Genomic DNA, 13,246 nt, shown 5'->3' with positions numbered 1-13,246 from the left:
GTTGCTCAACAGTCCGGGGTCTCCGTTGTCGTATTTTGTGCTTCATAATGCGCCACACACTTTCAATGGGAGACAGGTCTGGACTGCAGGCAGGCCAGTCTAGTTCTTGCACTCTTTTACTATGAAGCCACGCTGTTGTAACACGTGGAGAATGTGGCTTGGCGTTGTCTTGCTGAAATAAGCAGGGATGTCCCTGAAAAAGACGTTGCTTGGATGGCAGCATATGTTGCTCCAAAACCTGTATGTACCTTTCAGCATTAATGGTGCCATCACAGATGTGCAAGTTACCCATGCCATGGGCATTAACACACCCCAATACCATTAGAGATGCTGGCTTTTGAACTTTGCACTGATAACAATCCAGACAGTCCTTTTCCTCTTTGGCCCGGAGGACACGACGTCCATGATTTCCAAAAACAATTTGAAATGTGGACTCGTCAGACCACAGGACACTTTCCCACTTTGCATCAGTCCATCTCAGATGAGCTCGGGCCCAGAGAAGCCGGAGGTGTTTCTGGGTGTTGTTGATATATGGCTTTCGCTTTGCATGGCAGAGTTTTAACTTGCACTTGTAGATGGAGCGACAAACTGTGTTCACTGACAGCGGTTTTCTGAAGTGTTCCTGAGCCCATGTGGTAATGGTGGTTGGTTAGTGTAGTGGTTAACACCTCTGCCTTCTACACTGTAGACTGGGGTTCAGTCCCCACCAGGGTAAACACCCTACACTACACCAATAAGTCCTTGGGCAAGACTCCTAACACCACCTTTGCCTACCTGTGTAAAATGATCAAACTGTAAGTCACTCTGGATAAGAGCGTCAGCCAAATGCCATAAATGTAAATAAAATGTAATATCCGTTACAGAATGATGTCGGTTTTTAATTCAGTGCCACCTGAGGGATCGAAGGTCTCGGCCATTCAGTGCTGGTTTTCTGCCTTGCCGCTTACTTGCAGAGATTTCTCCAGATTCTCTGAATCTTTTGATGATATTGTGGACTGTAGATGATGAAATCCCAAAATTCCTTGCAATTGCATGTTGAGAAACATTGTTCTTAAACTGTTGGACTATTTGCAGTTGTTCACAAAGTGGTGAACCTCGCCCCATCCTTGCTTGTTAATAGCTGAGCCTTTCAGGGATGCTCCCTTTTAACCCAATTAACCTGTTCACCTGTGGAATGTTCCAAACAGGTGTTTTTTGAGCATTCCTCAACTTTCCCAATCTTTTGTTGCCCCTGTTCCAACTTCTTTGGAACATGTTGCAGGCATCAAATTCAAAATGAGTGAATATTTGCAAAAAATAAAGTTTATCTGTTTGAACATTAAATATCTTGTCTTTGTAGCGTATTCAATTGAATATAGGTTGAAAAGGATTTGCAAATCATCGTATTCTGTTTTTATTTATGTTTTACACAATGTCCCAACTTCACTGGAATTGGGGTTGTATGATGTAATATTTTTGCCATATTGCAAACCTTTTTTTTCTGCTTTGGCTCTCCTGTTTTAGGGGATGACCGAAGCCGAGGAGGACAAGCTTCTGGCTCTTAAAGACTTCATGCTCAAGTCCAACAAAGCCAAGGCTAACATCATTGACCAGACACACCTGAGTGACGGTGCCCAGAGTGGGGTCATCGACCTGAGCATGCTTGGCATCACTGGTCGACAGGTGGACCTCATCAAACCCAAACAGGAGACTGAGGACAAGAGAGGTAAGCAGCATGTAAATCAGTCATACAGTCATATAGTTATACATTAGTGACATGTTGGTGATTTAGGGTAATGTATGTTTTTTTTTTTGGGTTTTTTTGTTTTTTGATTGCAGATTCCTCCTCTACTATTTCTGGTATACTGCTTAGCTTTTGATTAGCATGTCTGTCTTTGAAGTAACATTCAGCGTCCACACATTTTGATGCAGAGGACATTTGCTGTTGTGACTGAAAACTCACTGAACTTGTTCTGTGATCTTTTCTGGTCACACGTTCAAAGGCGTGCAACACATTGTATTATAATTCTGCACACTAGTGCATGTGATCATTGGCTAATGGCACCTTCTTTTTGCAGTTGGTATGTTGCAATCGCATGGAAGTGTTCTATTGGAGTGTTGGACTGCGGGTGACTGGACTAACTTGATTACTCACTTGTAGACTTGGCCAAGCTGTCCAGTAGATGTAGTTGCCAGTAGTAATAGTAGAGTCTCAGGATGGCATCACAACTATTTTATGGCATTAAATAGGCTCTTTTTATGAGTTTACTTTTCGACCTGTTTCTGTTGGATCTTCCATCTCATTCCCTCTGTGTTTTGTCAAGAGTTACTGAAATGTAGATTAACGCTCATCTCTGCCATCAGAGGCTCTACACTGCCTTGTTGAAATGTGCCACTTTTGAACGTGCTTTTAGTTTCTGTTTTTAGTACCTGTGTGCTATTATTAAGGAAACATTTGGTCAATATGTTCTCTAGTCAGTGCAACAAACATGGTGTATTTTCAGTGTATAACTGTAGTAGTTATTTGATATTGAAAAAAGCTTGTTGAAATATTTATTTTGTTTTAGAAATCATAACATATACAGAATTCTTAAGAATGCGAGATTAACGTCTTACCCTTGAGTATTAATCTCTTTAACTCTCTCTCTATTCAGTCAGGTCCATAAATATTTGGACATCTACAAAGTTCCTGTAATTTTAGCTGTGTAACACTTTGAATAATGAACAGGTGCTCAAAGTGCAGACATTCAGCTTTAATTGGAAGGGATTTGCATCCAAATTGCATGGATGGTGTAGTAATTACAAACTTGTACAACCAGACATAGCACCCCCTTTTTTAGGAGCTCAAAAGTAATTGAACAGTTGGCTGCTCAGTTGTTTTATGGCCAGATGTGTGCTATTCTCTCATTTTTTCATTTATAAGTGCAGACAAAAAGTCTAGAGTTGAACTGAGGCATTTGCATTTAAAATCTGTCCAAAGAGCTGTCACTACCAGTAAGGCAATCCATCATTGAAGAATTATTTTCTTAGTAAAGAAAAAATCACAACAGTTTCACGAAAGAACTCCCTCCAGGAGATTGTGTGTGTGTGTGTTTGTGTGTGTGTGTGTGTGTGTCCAAGTCAACAAACAAGAGAAGTCTTCGCCAGAGTAAATACAGAGGGTTTACCACAAAATATAAACCACTGGTAGCCGCAAAAACAGGAACACAGAATTAAGGTTTACCATAAAACATCTAAAAAAGCCAGAACAGTTCTTGACCAACATGTAATGGCCTGATGAGACAAAGATAAATAGTCTGGAGAAGGGAAAAAATTGCTCATGATCCAAAGCATAGCACCTCATTTGTCAAGCATACTCAGATTTAGTCCAACATGTCAGAGCTCATTGGAGTGTTATCACAGTGCAGATGGACACTGCCAAAGGAACCAAAGATTGTTTTTAAGGCAAAGAAGTGAAATGTTTTTACAATGGCCAAGTCAGATACCTGACCTCAAGCCAATCAAGCATAAATTTCACTTATTAGAAGTAAAACTGAAGGTAAAATGCCCCAAGAACAAGTAGGAACTAAAGACAGCTGCTGTCTGGTGATGTATGTGGATTCCAGACTTCATTCATTTATTGGCTGCAAGTGATGCTCAACTAAGTATTAAAAATTTCAATTGAATTTTTTACCTTTAAGCCCCTAAATATAGGAGGCTGTGTATGAAAATGGTTGTAATTCCTACACCACCTAATTTAGATGTAAGTTGACAGTCTGCACTTTGAGTTGTGTCCAAACATACATGGACCTGACTGTATATACAAATACATTTTTGTAGCTATATTGTATAAGAATCTGCCGTTTCAGTGTTATAGTGATTATATCAGTGTTTTAAAATGAATTTTAGATTTTACATGGTTAAAGTACAGTACTGTGCAAAAGTCAGTCACCACCCTGCTTTTAATTTCCAGTCAAAAAGGCAATTAAGTACAAAATATTAATCTTTAGCATCGGGAAGATATCCAAAAGCAGAAAAAAAGTTTTCCCATGTATATTCAGATTATAGATTATTTTAAGCACCTCTTGAGATTTAATAACTTGTACCTAATGGTTTTGACTTGAAATTAAATAAACAAAGGGTGATCTTTGACTTTTGCACAGATTTTGCCTTGTAAAATTACTGTACCTATAACCGCTGCAAGAAGTGAGCTAGATTTTGCTCATATATTCTTTTTTTTTTTTTTGTCTTTCTGTGTCTTACCAGCCCGTAAACACACAAAACAAGACTCCAACCTGAACGAGGAGTGGAAGAGCATGTTTGGTTCTCTGGACCCACCCACCTCAACTCCAGCACCGCCGACGGTACCTACTGTTCTAGTTGCGAGCGGTGGTGGGGAACCCAACGGAACTCTGGCCGGAGGGCACCTGCGATCTGAGAGTTCCTCCCAGACTCTTAACTTCCCTCATGTTCCATCCTCACCCCAGGTCGACCGCTGAGCCGACTGTGTGCTTTCCCTGCCTGCCTTCCCCTCTTGGCTCTGAGACCCCACTGCACTCTTTCTTCTTCTCCATTTCACCCTGCTTTAGCCTTCTCTTCATCTACCATAGACATCCGCTTCCCCTCACTGATGACCATCATTCATGTGCTCTGCTTTGGTGGTGTGATTGTCCATTTAATAGTGTAACTAGCTCTAATCCCAAGGGCTTCAGGACATTGAATGTGTATTGAATTTGGATGGCCAAGGCCAAATTGCCCATATCTGTCATGTCTGGTTTGTTATGGTGTCACCGCTGTTTTCTTCTGTCTTCTGCACCAACAATTACAGTGCATCTAGTTGTGTACCAGTGATGGTTAACCCTATGTACCCAACGTCCTTTTATTATGCTCATAACTAGATATGTTATATATTATTTTAACAGAAGTTACTTAGTAATACATAGAGGTTAAGAAGGATGATAAGCCCTACAGACTCATAGCTAAATAATTAACCTAAGGGAGTTAAGGGATTACATGCAAATGTAAGATTCTCTTCCTATGCTAAATCTTGGCCTCTTGCTCTGCCTCTATTTCAGGCACCTGAAGGGGGAGGCACTCAGCCCAGGAAAGCAACAGTACCCCCTACAGTTCCAGTAGTTCAGTCAATGAGTGGAGCATCCACGTACCAGCGCCGTGTGACCACATGCAAGGCTGAGCTGCAACACCTGGTGCAGCAGAAAAGAGAGCAGTGCAATGCAGAACGCATGGCCAAGCAGATGATGGAGAGTGCTGAGTGGGAGAGCAGGCCTCCGCTACCAGGTTAACAGTTTATACTACTAAGACCACTAACACCATTAAGACCTGTAAATGTCTGCAAATGTAACGCTAGCTTTGAAAATACACTAGTTCTTACACTTTTGGCACCGTCATACAAAAATGTTGTAACTTTCTTTTTTACACATTTGAACTATTTGCTTTTACTAATAGTATTTTCCACCAAGCAGTACTGTACAGCATGGTACAGTTACAGATCCTAACCCAGAACAGGATGTATCCTGATCGAGTGCTTGTGTTTTGAGTTTCCCACCAAATAACAGAATCATGAAAATAGGCAGAGTTCTCTGTAGCTTGTGTGGTGACATCATTAAACAATTGTGGCAGCAATGTTTATTGTTTACAAAATATCAGATCTTTCATTGTTTAGTTTGTCTACTTTTTACTTTTGTACATCTGTTCAATTATAAAACCAACCAGTTACAGCTGCTTCCTCCCAATCAAAGCTGTTTCCCAAATATATCACACACATTTATAAGGGTTCTTCCTGCACCACCTGCTGCCAGCAGAGGGCGTCGGCAGCAAGGTGCCTAGCCTGCACTGCCTGCCGCCAGAAGAGGGTAATGGCAGCAAAGCGCCCGGGCTGCACTGCCTGCTGCCAGGGAACTCCCTGTTTAAGGTGGCAGCAAACGCCAGTGTTTCTCACACCTTTGTAGAGGGGTGACCGGTACAGTACTCAGTGAAAAGAAAAAGAAAAGAGCTGGAAAGACAAAAGAAGGAAACTGCCTTAAAACTACTAAGAGCTCAAAAGAAGGCTCCAAGCCGTGCTAAAAACCTTAACCTGACCTTCCTCTCAAAATCGCAGAGAAAGTGTCCTGTTTTCTGATTTTTTTCTGTTCTTTCACTATTTTCCAACTAAGCCTTTGTTTGTGCATGCCAGTTGTGGCGTTTCCTTTGTTTGTCGTTCGTTCCCGCCCTTTTTTTCTTCAACCAAAGCTACCTGTTCGCCCCCGTGGCGCAGCGGTAATGTCATGGACCGCTGATCCATACAGCAGCAGTTTGAAACCATTTTCTACTGCGTTAGGCACACGCTCCATTGTCCTCATATATCTCCTTACCTTTTTGCTGGGTTTCAGTTCTGCACTTGGGTCCGCCTCTCCGCTGTCCCATAACAGCATTATGTTCCCCTTCAATGAGACACTAACATTCACACAAACAACTACTCAAACACACGTTAGCTGCCTTACCAGTTTCTCCCTCATGGGTCATGGGAGATGTTACTAAAGATGTTGGATATAACAATCAATTTAAATAAGGAAGGGGAAAGTCACAGAACAGAAAGTGGGAAAAACAGGTGTTTTCAAGACAGGAGTTCAAAATGTACTAAAAATGCAGAGAAAACCATTTGTATCCTGGTTGAGTGCTTGTGTCCCACAATAACAGAATCCTGAAAACAGGCAGAGTTCGCTGTAGCTTGTGTGGTGACATCATTAAATAACTGTGGCAACAATGGAGACGCTTTAAACTCTGATTCATCTTTTACTCTGCATTTGGTTTTACATGAGAGTCACAGCCACTGATTCTAGCTTGCTTTTTTTTTTAAAGCCAGTGGTGGTCATCTGATTGCAGTGACACTGCGTGACTTTTCATTGATGATTGCAATTATTCCGGCTTGGCACAATTGGTGACCTGATGTAAATCTTTGATCTGGCCTCAGAGAGAGATTCAAGATACCAGGGTACGCAGAAGAGTATGATTTATTCGGAGTCTTTCTCTGCTACTCTTCACCCAGTCTCATCCAAGTCTTTGGACTCGGAGCCCTTATACCCTAAATCTCTCCACCCTGAAGAGAGTCAAACAGAACAGAGTGGGAGAAAAACCTTACTGCTGTAAAATGACCGAAGTTGATGTCATAAAATTTGTTCCTGTCCCTAGGAAATGTCGTAAAAGACAATTTGCTATAACTGTTCGAAACATGAAAACAGAACATAACTGGCCATCCCAAAACAACTTTTCAACATTAACATGCTTACTAATGAATAACAACTAAAACAAAGGAAAAAACCCAGAAAACTAGAAAATTAAACTATTCCCAACAACTCCATCTATTGAACGCATCTGAAGTGTTCACTGTAATAAATTTGACTACTGAAGTTTGCTTAATGACGTGACATGACTGATCCATCATTATATTCCATCAAGGAATAGAACTTCACCCTTCAGTCCACATAATCAGGATTAAATTTACTGCATCAAATGGAATTGCTTGCCTTTGAATTGACAGGCTAACACAATTTCTGCATCATGAACCTCAACAAGTATTTGACCAATTGAAGTCATCTTACTTTTGCCATTGTTGTTAATCCAGACCAGCCTTGTTTTGCAGTATTACAATTCCGTGCAGAACACAGAATGAAATTTAAGCTCGTGCTACATTATGCCAAGTATATACTTCTCCATACGTACTGGGGACATGCAAGGAAACCCCCAACAAGTAGGGTTACCAAATTCAGTGTGTGTACCTAGGTAGTTGTTTTATCACTCTACACTTCTGCGGCACTGCCTGGTGGAAACATATCTTTAATGAGAATGTTTTTAGAGAAATAGACCGAATAAGAAATGGTCAAAAAATTATGTACAGTAAAATTATTCATGTTTTTTCTCATAATGATCCATAGTAACAGATATCAAATGCTCTCATCATATCAATATAAATGTTTGTGGACCACTGATACATTTTATGCTTGTAGGTTGGCATCCTAAAGGTCTGCTAGTTGCCCATCTCCATGAGCATAAGTCTGCTGTGAACCGAATCAGAGTGTCTGACGAGCACTCAATCTTTGCTACTTGCTCCAATGATGGAACAGTGAAGATCTGGGACAGTCAGAAAATGGAGGGCAAGACGACGACCACACGGTGCATTACTCTTATTTAAAGTCCCACATCAGATCTGCTAGAAATGGCCTAGAAATACAGTACTGTGCAAAAGTCAAAGACCACCCTGTATTCAATTAATTACCAGACAAAATGGCCACTAAGCGCAAGATATTTATTTTTCAGTGTCAGACAAAAAGAAGCAAACAGATTCAACAGAAAATACACTGAAGAATCCAATGTAATTCAGTTTTTAGTCTACTTTTTACTTTTGTACACCCTTCCAATTATAAAACCAACCAGTTACAGCTGCTTCCTCCCAATCAAAGCTGTTTCCCAAATATATCACACACATTATGTTCCCCTTCAATGAGACACTAACATTCACACAAACAACTACTCAAGCACACCTTAGCTGCCTTACAAATTTCTTCCTCATGGGTCATGAGAGATGTTTCTGAAGAGGTTAGATATAACATAATTCACTTCCATAAGGAAGGGGAAAGTTACAGGACAGTGAAAAAACAGGTGTTTTCAAGACTGGAGTTCAAAACGTATTCAAAGATGCAGATAAAGTTGGACTACCAACAAATATGCAAGACATGTTACACAGCTGTCACCTTCAGATAAACAGTGTTTAAAGCTTTGAAAAAAAAATCCATCCTTTGACCGTGAGAAGACAGCTTAGTGCTGTGGGTCAGAAAGGATGTGTAGCGGTCAAGAAGCTGTTGCCAACTTCTAAGACTGAACTTTGGACACAGTAAATACAGTAATGTTTAGTTGGCTTCTGTGTACTTCTCTGCAGAAAATGCACAAAATGAATCGTGTATTTAATGGCCATTTTAAAATAAAATAAACGAAAGGTGGTCTATGCCTTTTGCACAGTGCTGCATAGCACATGCTTTTCTAATGTATAATATAAAATAAGCATTATTTTGCATGGAATTAGCGAATTTTTATTTTTGTTCTCAGGTTATTCTTTGTTGATTTACCCTGTGATTTTAAGAGTGACTGATTTAGAGCTATGTCACTGCTCTTGCAAAAGAAACTTTTTTTGTGGATGGTATCTAACGGAATTGTGGGGGACATTGTGTTTCAGGTCAGTGCTGACATATTCTCGCATTGGAGGTCATGTGAAAACCCTGACATTTTGTCAAGGGTCACACTACCTTGCTGTTGCTTCAGACAATGGTTCCATCCAGCTTCTCGCAGTTGAGGCCAACAAGCCTCCCAAATCGCCCAAGGTGCAGCCCTGTCAGACCAGGTATTCACTGACTTTATCAGCTGCCAAATATTCACTGTTCTCTTAATGCATCTTAAATACTTTATTACTGTATATAAAATGATATCAATAGCTACTTTCTTGGAAATTTTATATTTGAATTTGGTTTAGAAAAGATTAGATTATCACACAATCTGCTAACAATGCTCTTCTTTGGAGATTATACAAGATTTATGTCTGCACTTGAACATCTGATTCAGCAGTGAGTGCACCTTGAAGTAGCTGAATTCACCAATTAGAAGTACTACAAAGTTTTGGATATATAGTAGATTTATAGACATTTTTTCTAAGACCTTTTTTAATGCACTGTACTCAACTTGGAAAGTGTGAATATCAGTTGATTATCAATTATTTTAATGAATTTAAAATAAGGATGAAATGAGAGTGTACAGCCAACATTTATTCTCTACTATTAACCATCACTGGAAAAAATCTGTCATGTTACATTTTAAATGCATCTGTGCAACTTCTGCAGTCATGTCAGTGAACCAAACTCTGTTCTGCAGGTTCCTGGACTTGAAGGAGGATGGCTGTGTGGTGGACATGCATCACTTTAACTCTGGGGCTCAGTCTGTGCTGGCCTATGCGACAGTCAATGGCTCGCTGGTGGGTTGGGACCTACGCAGCAACAGCAATGCCTGGACCCTCCGCCATGACCTGCGCCTGGGCCTTATCACCTCGTTTGCTGTGGACATGCACCAGTGCTGGCTGTGTGTGGGTAAGTGTAGGTTAAAAGTGTTTTTTGTGAGGCCTGTTCACTGCCTATATATTAATAAGATAGAATTCTTAATTTAATTGATGTACATGTTAATTCCAGGCACGAGCAATGGCACAATGGCATGCTGGGATATGCGATTCCAGTTGCCAATCTCCAATCACTCCCATCCAGCTCGAGCTCGAATTAGACGACTGCTCATGCACCCCCTCTATCAATCATCTGTCATCACAGGTGAGATGCTGTAGATCTTTAATTTGCTAAATACAAAGTAGTTATTATTGTTCAGGTGATCTTATGTATTTTGGAGTGCAAAGATTTTGGATAATAACACAATAAACCATGAATGACTATGCATTACAGTGATTTTACCACAGTTAAGGTGTGTTGTTAAGCATGACGCAAAGCCGAGTTAAAATGATAACAGAAATACAATATGGTAAAACCAGTATTCAGTAACTGATTTAATATGCTAACAAATCATTGCAAAAACTTTAGGTTTTAGGTTTAAAACTAACAATGGGCTAGAAATGTAACAGCCAACAGTTGTTCCATTAACAGCGCATTCATTTTCAATAACTTGTTGCATTAAAACAGAATTTAACTATTGTTAAATATATAAAATAAAAATATATATAAAATATATGTATACATCATATATTTTACAATGGTATAGTGCTGTGAAAACAGAATATTATCCCAAAAGTCTTAGGAGTCATTTGGATTTTTTTTTTTTGGCAAACATCAAACAAGCCTTTTGGTCAGCAGTGGTTTGCGCGTTGCAACTGTCGCATGGATGCCATTTTTGCCCAGTGTCTTTCTTATTGTGGAATCATGTACAGTGACCTTCCCTGTGGCAAGACAGGCCTGCAGTTCTTTAGATGTTCGTCTTGGTTTTTTGTGATGTCCTGGATGAGTCGTTAATGTGGTGTTACAAGTTTTCTCCATTTGTGGATGATGCTCTCCCTGTGGTTCGCTAGGGTCCCAGAGCCTTAGCAATTACTTTGTAACCCTTTCCAGACTGGTACATTTCAGTGTGTTTGTTTCGCATTGGTATTTGAATCTCTTTAGAAAGTGGCATCATTTGCTGCTTTTTGAGACCCTTTAGCCTGCTTCACATTGCCAGACAGGTTCTAGTTAAGTAATGTTTAGATTTAACAGGTCTGGCAGTAATCATGCCATGGTGTGGCTAGTGAAATTAAACCCAATTGAATTTAGTTAAGAGAGGCAGTTAGCACCTAAGGGGGTAACTACTTTTTCACATAGTACCAGGTAGGGTTGAACAGCATTTTTCCTTCAATAAATGAAATCATTATTCAAAAAAATTATGGTTTATTTGGGTTATCTTTTTCTAATACTAAATATAGTCTGATGATCTGAAAAATTCAAGTGTGACAAATATGCAAAAACATAAGAAATTGGGAAGGGGCAAAAACTTCTTTACAGCACTGTATATAATAATCTTTCCCTAACTGTGTTTCTCAGCTGTCCAAGGAAACAATGAGGTGTCCATGTGGGACATGGAGACAGGAGACAGGAAGTTCACTCTGTGGGCAAGTTCTGCACCTCCACTCTCAGAGATGCAGGTATGTAGTCACCTATCATTTCAACAAATGCAGTCATGTCTCATTGATGAATGTAATCCAGACTAGCCTGTTTCATATCTCAACTGTATTTCCTCTCTCACAGCCATCCCCTCATAGTGTGCATGGCATATACTGCAGCCCTGCTGATGGCAACCCACTTCTACTGACTGCTGGATCAGACATGAGAATAAGGTGTGTTTAGCTACTATGCTAATCTGTGTTACTCACTGAGAAGTGAAGTAGTCCTTCGAGCTAAAGAGGGATTGTTCTTATGTTCCTCGAAGTGAAGTTGGTAAGATAAGGAAGTAATCTCTATACATTTCTTTTGTATGGTTGGTAGAGTTCAGTTTAGATATGGAGTGCCGTTCTTCCAAACAGATGTCATTCAGTCTTTTTAATTCAATATAAAATTGTCTTTTTCTGACTGGGGTCAAAGCCCTTTTTTCCTTTTCTATTTGAACTGACACGTAATACACAGACAAGTCAGTGGCAGTAGCCACCTCGAAGGAGTAAATACACATACCAGGGGCATAATCAAAAAAGGAAAGAAAACCCCAATAAATTTGGTTTAGTTTTTGAATTTCTCATTCAGTTTATTCCCACCTACAATTATCCCATTATGAGTTCATATCTTGCCTGTGAGAGAAGGAAAAAAACTGCCTTCTCAAAATTATTTAAGACAATTTATATCAATTACACCCTCAGATTCTGGGACCTTGCCTATCCAGAAAGGTCCTATATTGTTGCTGGTGGGGCCAATGACTCCCTTCACTGCCCCTCTGTGTTCTACAACCGCAAGATCATTGAAGGAACCGAAGTGGTGCAGGTCTGACACTTTGATTTTCTGTGGATTTTCACTGCCTCATCTTTGCTATTACTGGATATTTAAGGGATAGCTGTACTTAATATTCTGTTCTATCCTTCCTTACTAGGAGATCCACAGTAAGCAGAAGAGTGGTTCCACTGAGGACGCCCCTCGCAGAGGCCCAGAGTCGCTACCTGTAGGCCATCACGACATCATTACTGACATTGCCACCTTCCAGACCACCCAGGGCTTTATAGTCACCTCCTCTAGAGATGGCATTGTGAAAGTGTGGAAGTGAGAGGCTGACTTTAAGTGCCCCATAAGAGGTCTAGTCATAGTTGCGACATAAAATGTACATATCAAGATCACATCACATGTGAACACAAAGTCTGAGTGTGCTTGTACAGAATACCACCTATCTCTGTTGTTTGTGGAGAAGCAGCTAGTTGATACCAATAATACTACTACTACTACTACTACTACTACTACTACTACTACTACTACTACTACACAAGTGTATGTTATGTTTTCTTGTGAGCATGTGCAAAATTTAAATGTGAAGATCACTGTGTGTAGCCGAGCACAGAAAGTCAAACATGTTAAGCAATGGTTGGTAGAAATCAGATAAGCAAATTTCTGATATAAGCAGCTGCTCTGTAGTTGCAACATTGTACTGATGAGGTTAGTGGATCTATAACAGCTGAAGGATGCTGATTTGATCATTATGTTTTCAGTATTACAAAATAAAGATAATCAACAGATTTGTTCATGAA

The 13,246-nt window shown here is 40.0% G+C and overlaps 1 protein-coding gene across 3 annotated transcripts in view; it reads left to right on the top strand.

The window, feature by feature from the left end:
• The window catches only part of pik3r4 (phosphoinositide-3-kinase, regulatory subunit 4), a 22,826-nt gene extending 9,580 nt beyond the window's left edge, over window positions 1-13,246 (top strand). For 2 of the 3 annotated variants that reach the window (XM_037537018.1, XM_017714371.2), the window contains exons 10-20: window positions 1,504-1,705; window positions 4,225-4,445; window positions 5,034-5,256; window positions 7,962-8,127; window positions 9,185-9,349; window positions 9,874-10,085; window positions 10,185-10,316; window positions 11,568-11,668; window positions 11,772-11,860; window positions 12,374-12,494; window positions 12,601-13,246. In XM_037537018.1, the coding sequence (XP_037392915.1) occupies window positions 1,504-1,705; window positions 4,225-4,445; window positions 5,034-5,256; window positions 7,962-8,127; window positions 9,185-9,349; window positions 9,874-10,085; window positions 10,185-10,316; window positions 11,568-11,668; window positions 11,772-11,860; window positions 12,374-12,494; window positions 12,601-12,771 (1,803 nt within the window). In that variant the 3' untranslated portion in view covers window positions 12,772-13,246. The remainder of the gene's footprint in view (window positions 1-1,503; window positions 1,706-4,224; window positions 4,446-5,033; window positions 5,257-7,961; window positions 8,128-9,184; window positions 9,350-9,873; window positions 10,086-10,184; window positions 10,317-11,567; window positions 11,669-11,771; window positions 11,861-12,373; window positions 12,495-12,600) is intronic. The other variant, XM_037537019.1, reaches the window with a different exon arrangement.

This window comes from Pygocentrus nattereri, chromosome 3 (assembly GCF_015220715.1).
Source record: "Pygocentrus nattereri isolate fPygNat1 chromosome 3, fPygNat1.pri, whole genome shotgun sequence".
Taxonomy (NCBI): domain Eukaryota; kingdom Metazoa; phylum Chordata; class Actinopteri; order Characiformes; family Serrasalmidae; genus Pygocentrus; species Pygocentrus nattereri.
The sequence above is the reverse complement of the archived record's forward strand: the minus strand, read 5'-3'. Positions and strand labels throughout refer to the sequence as shown.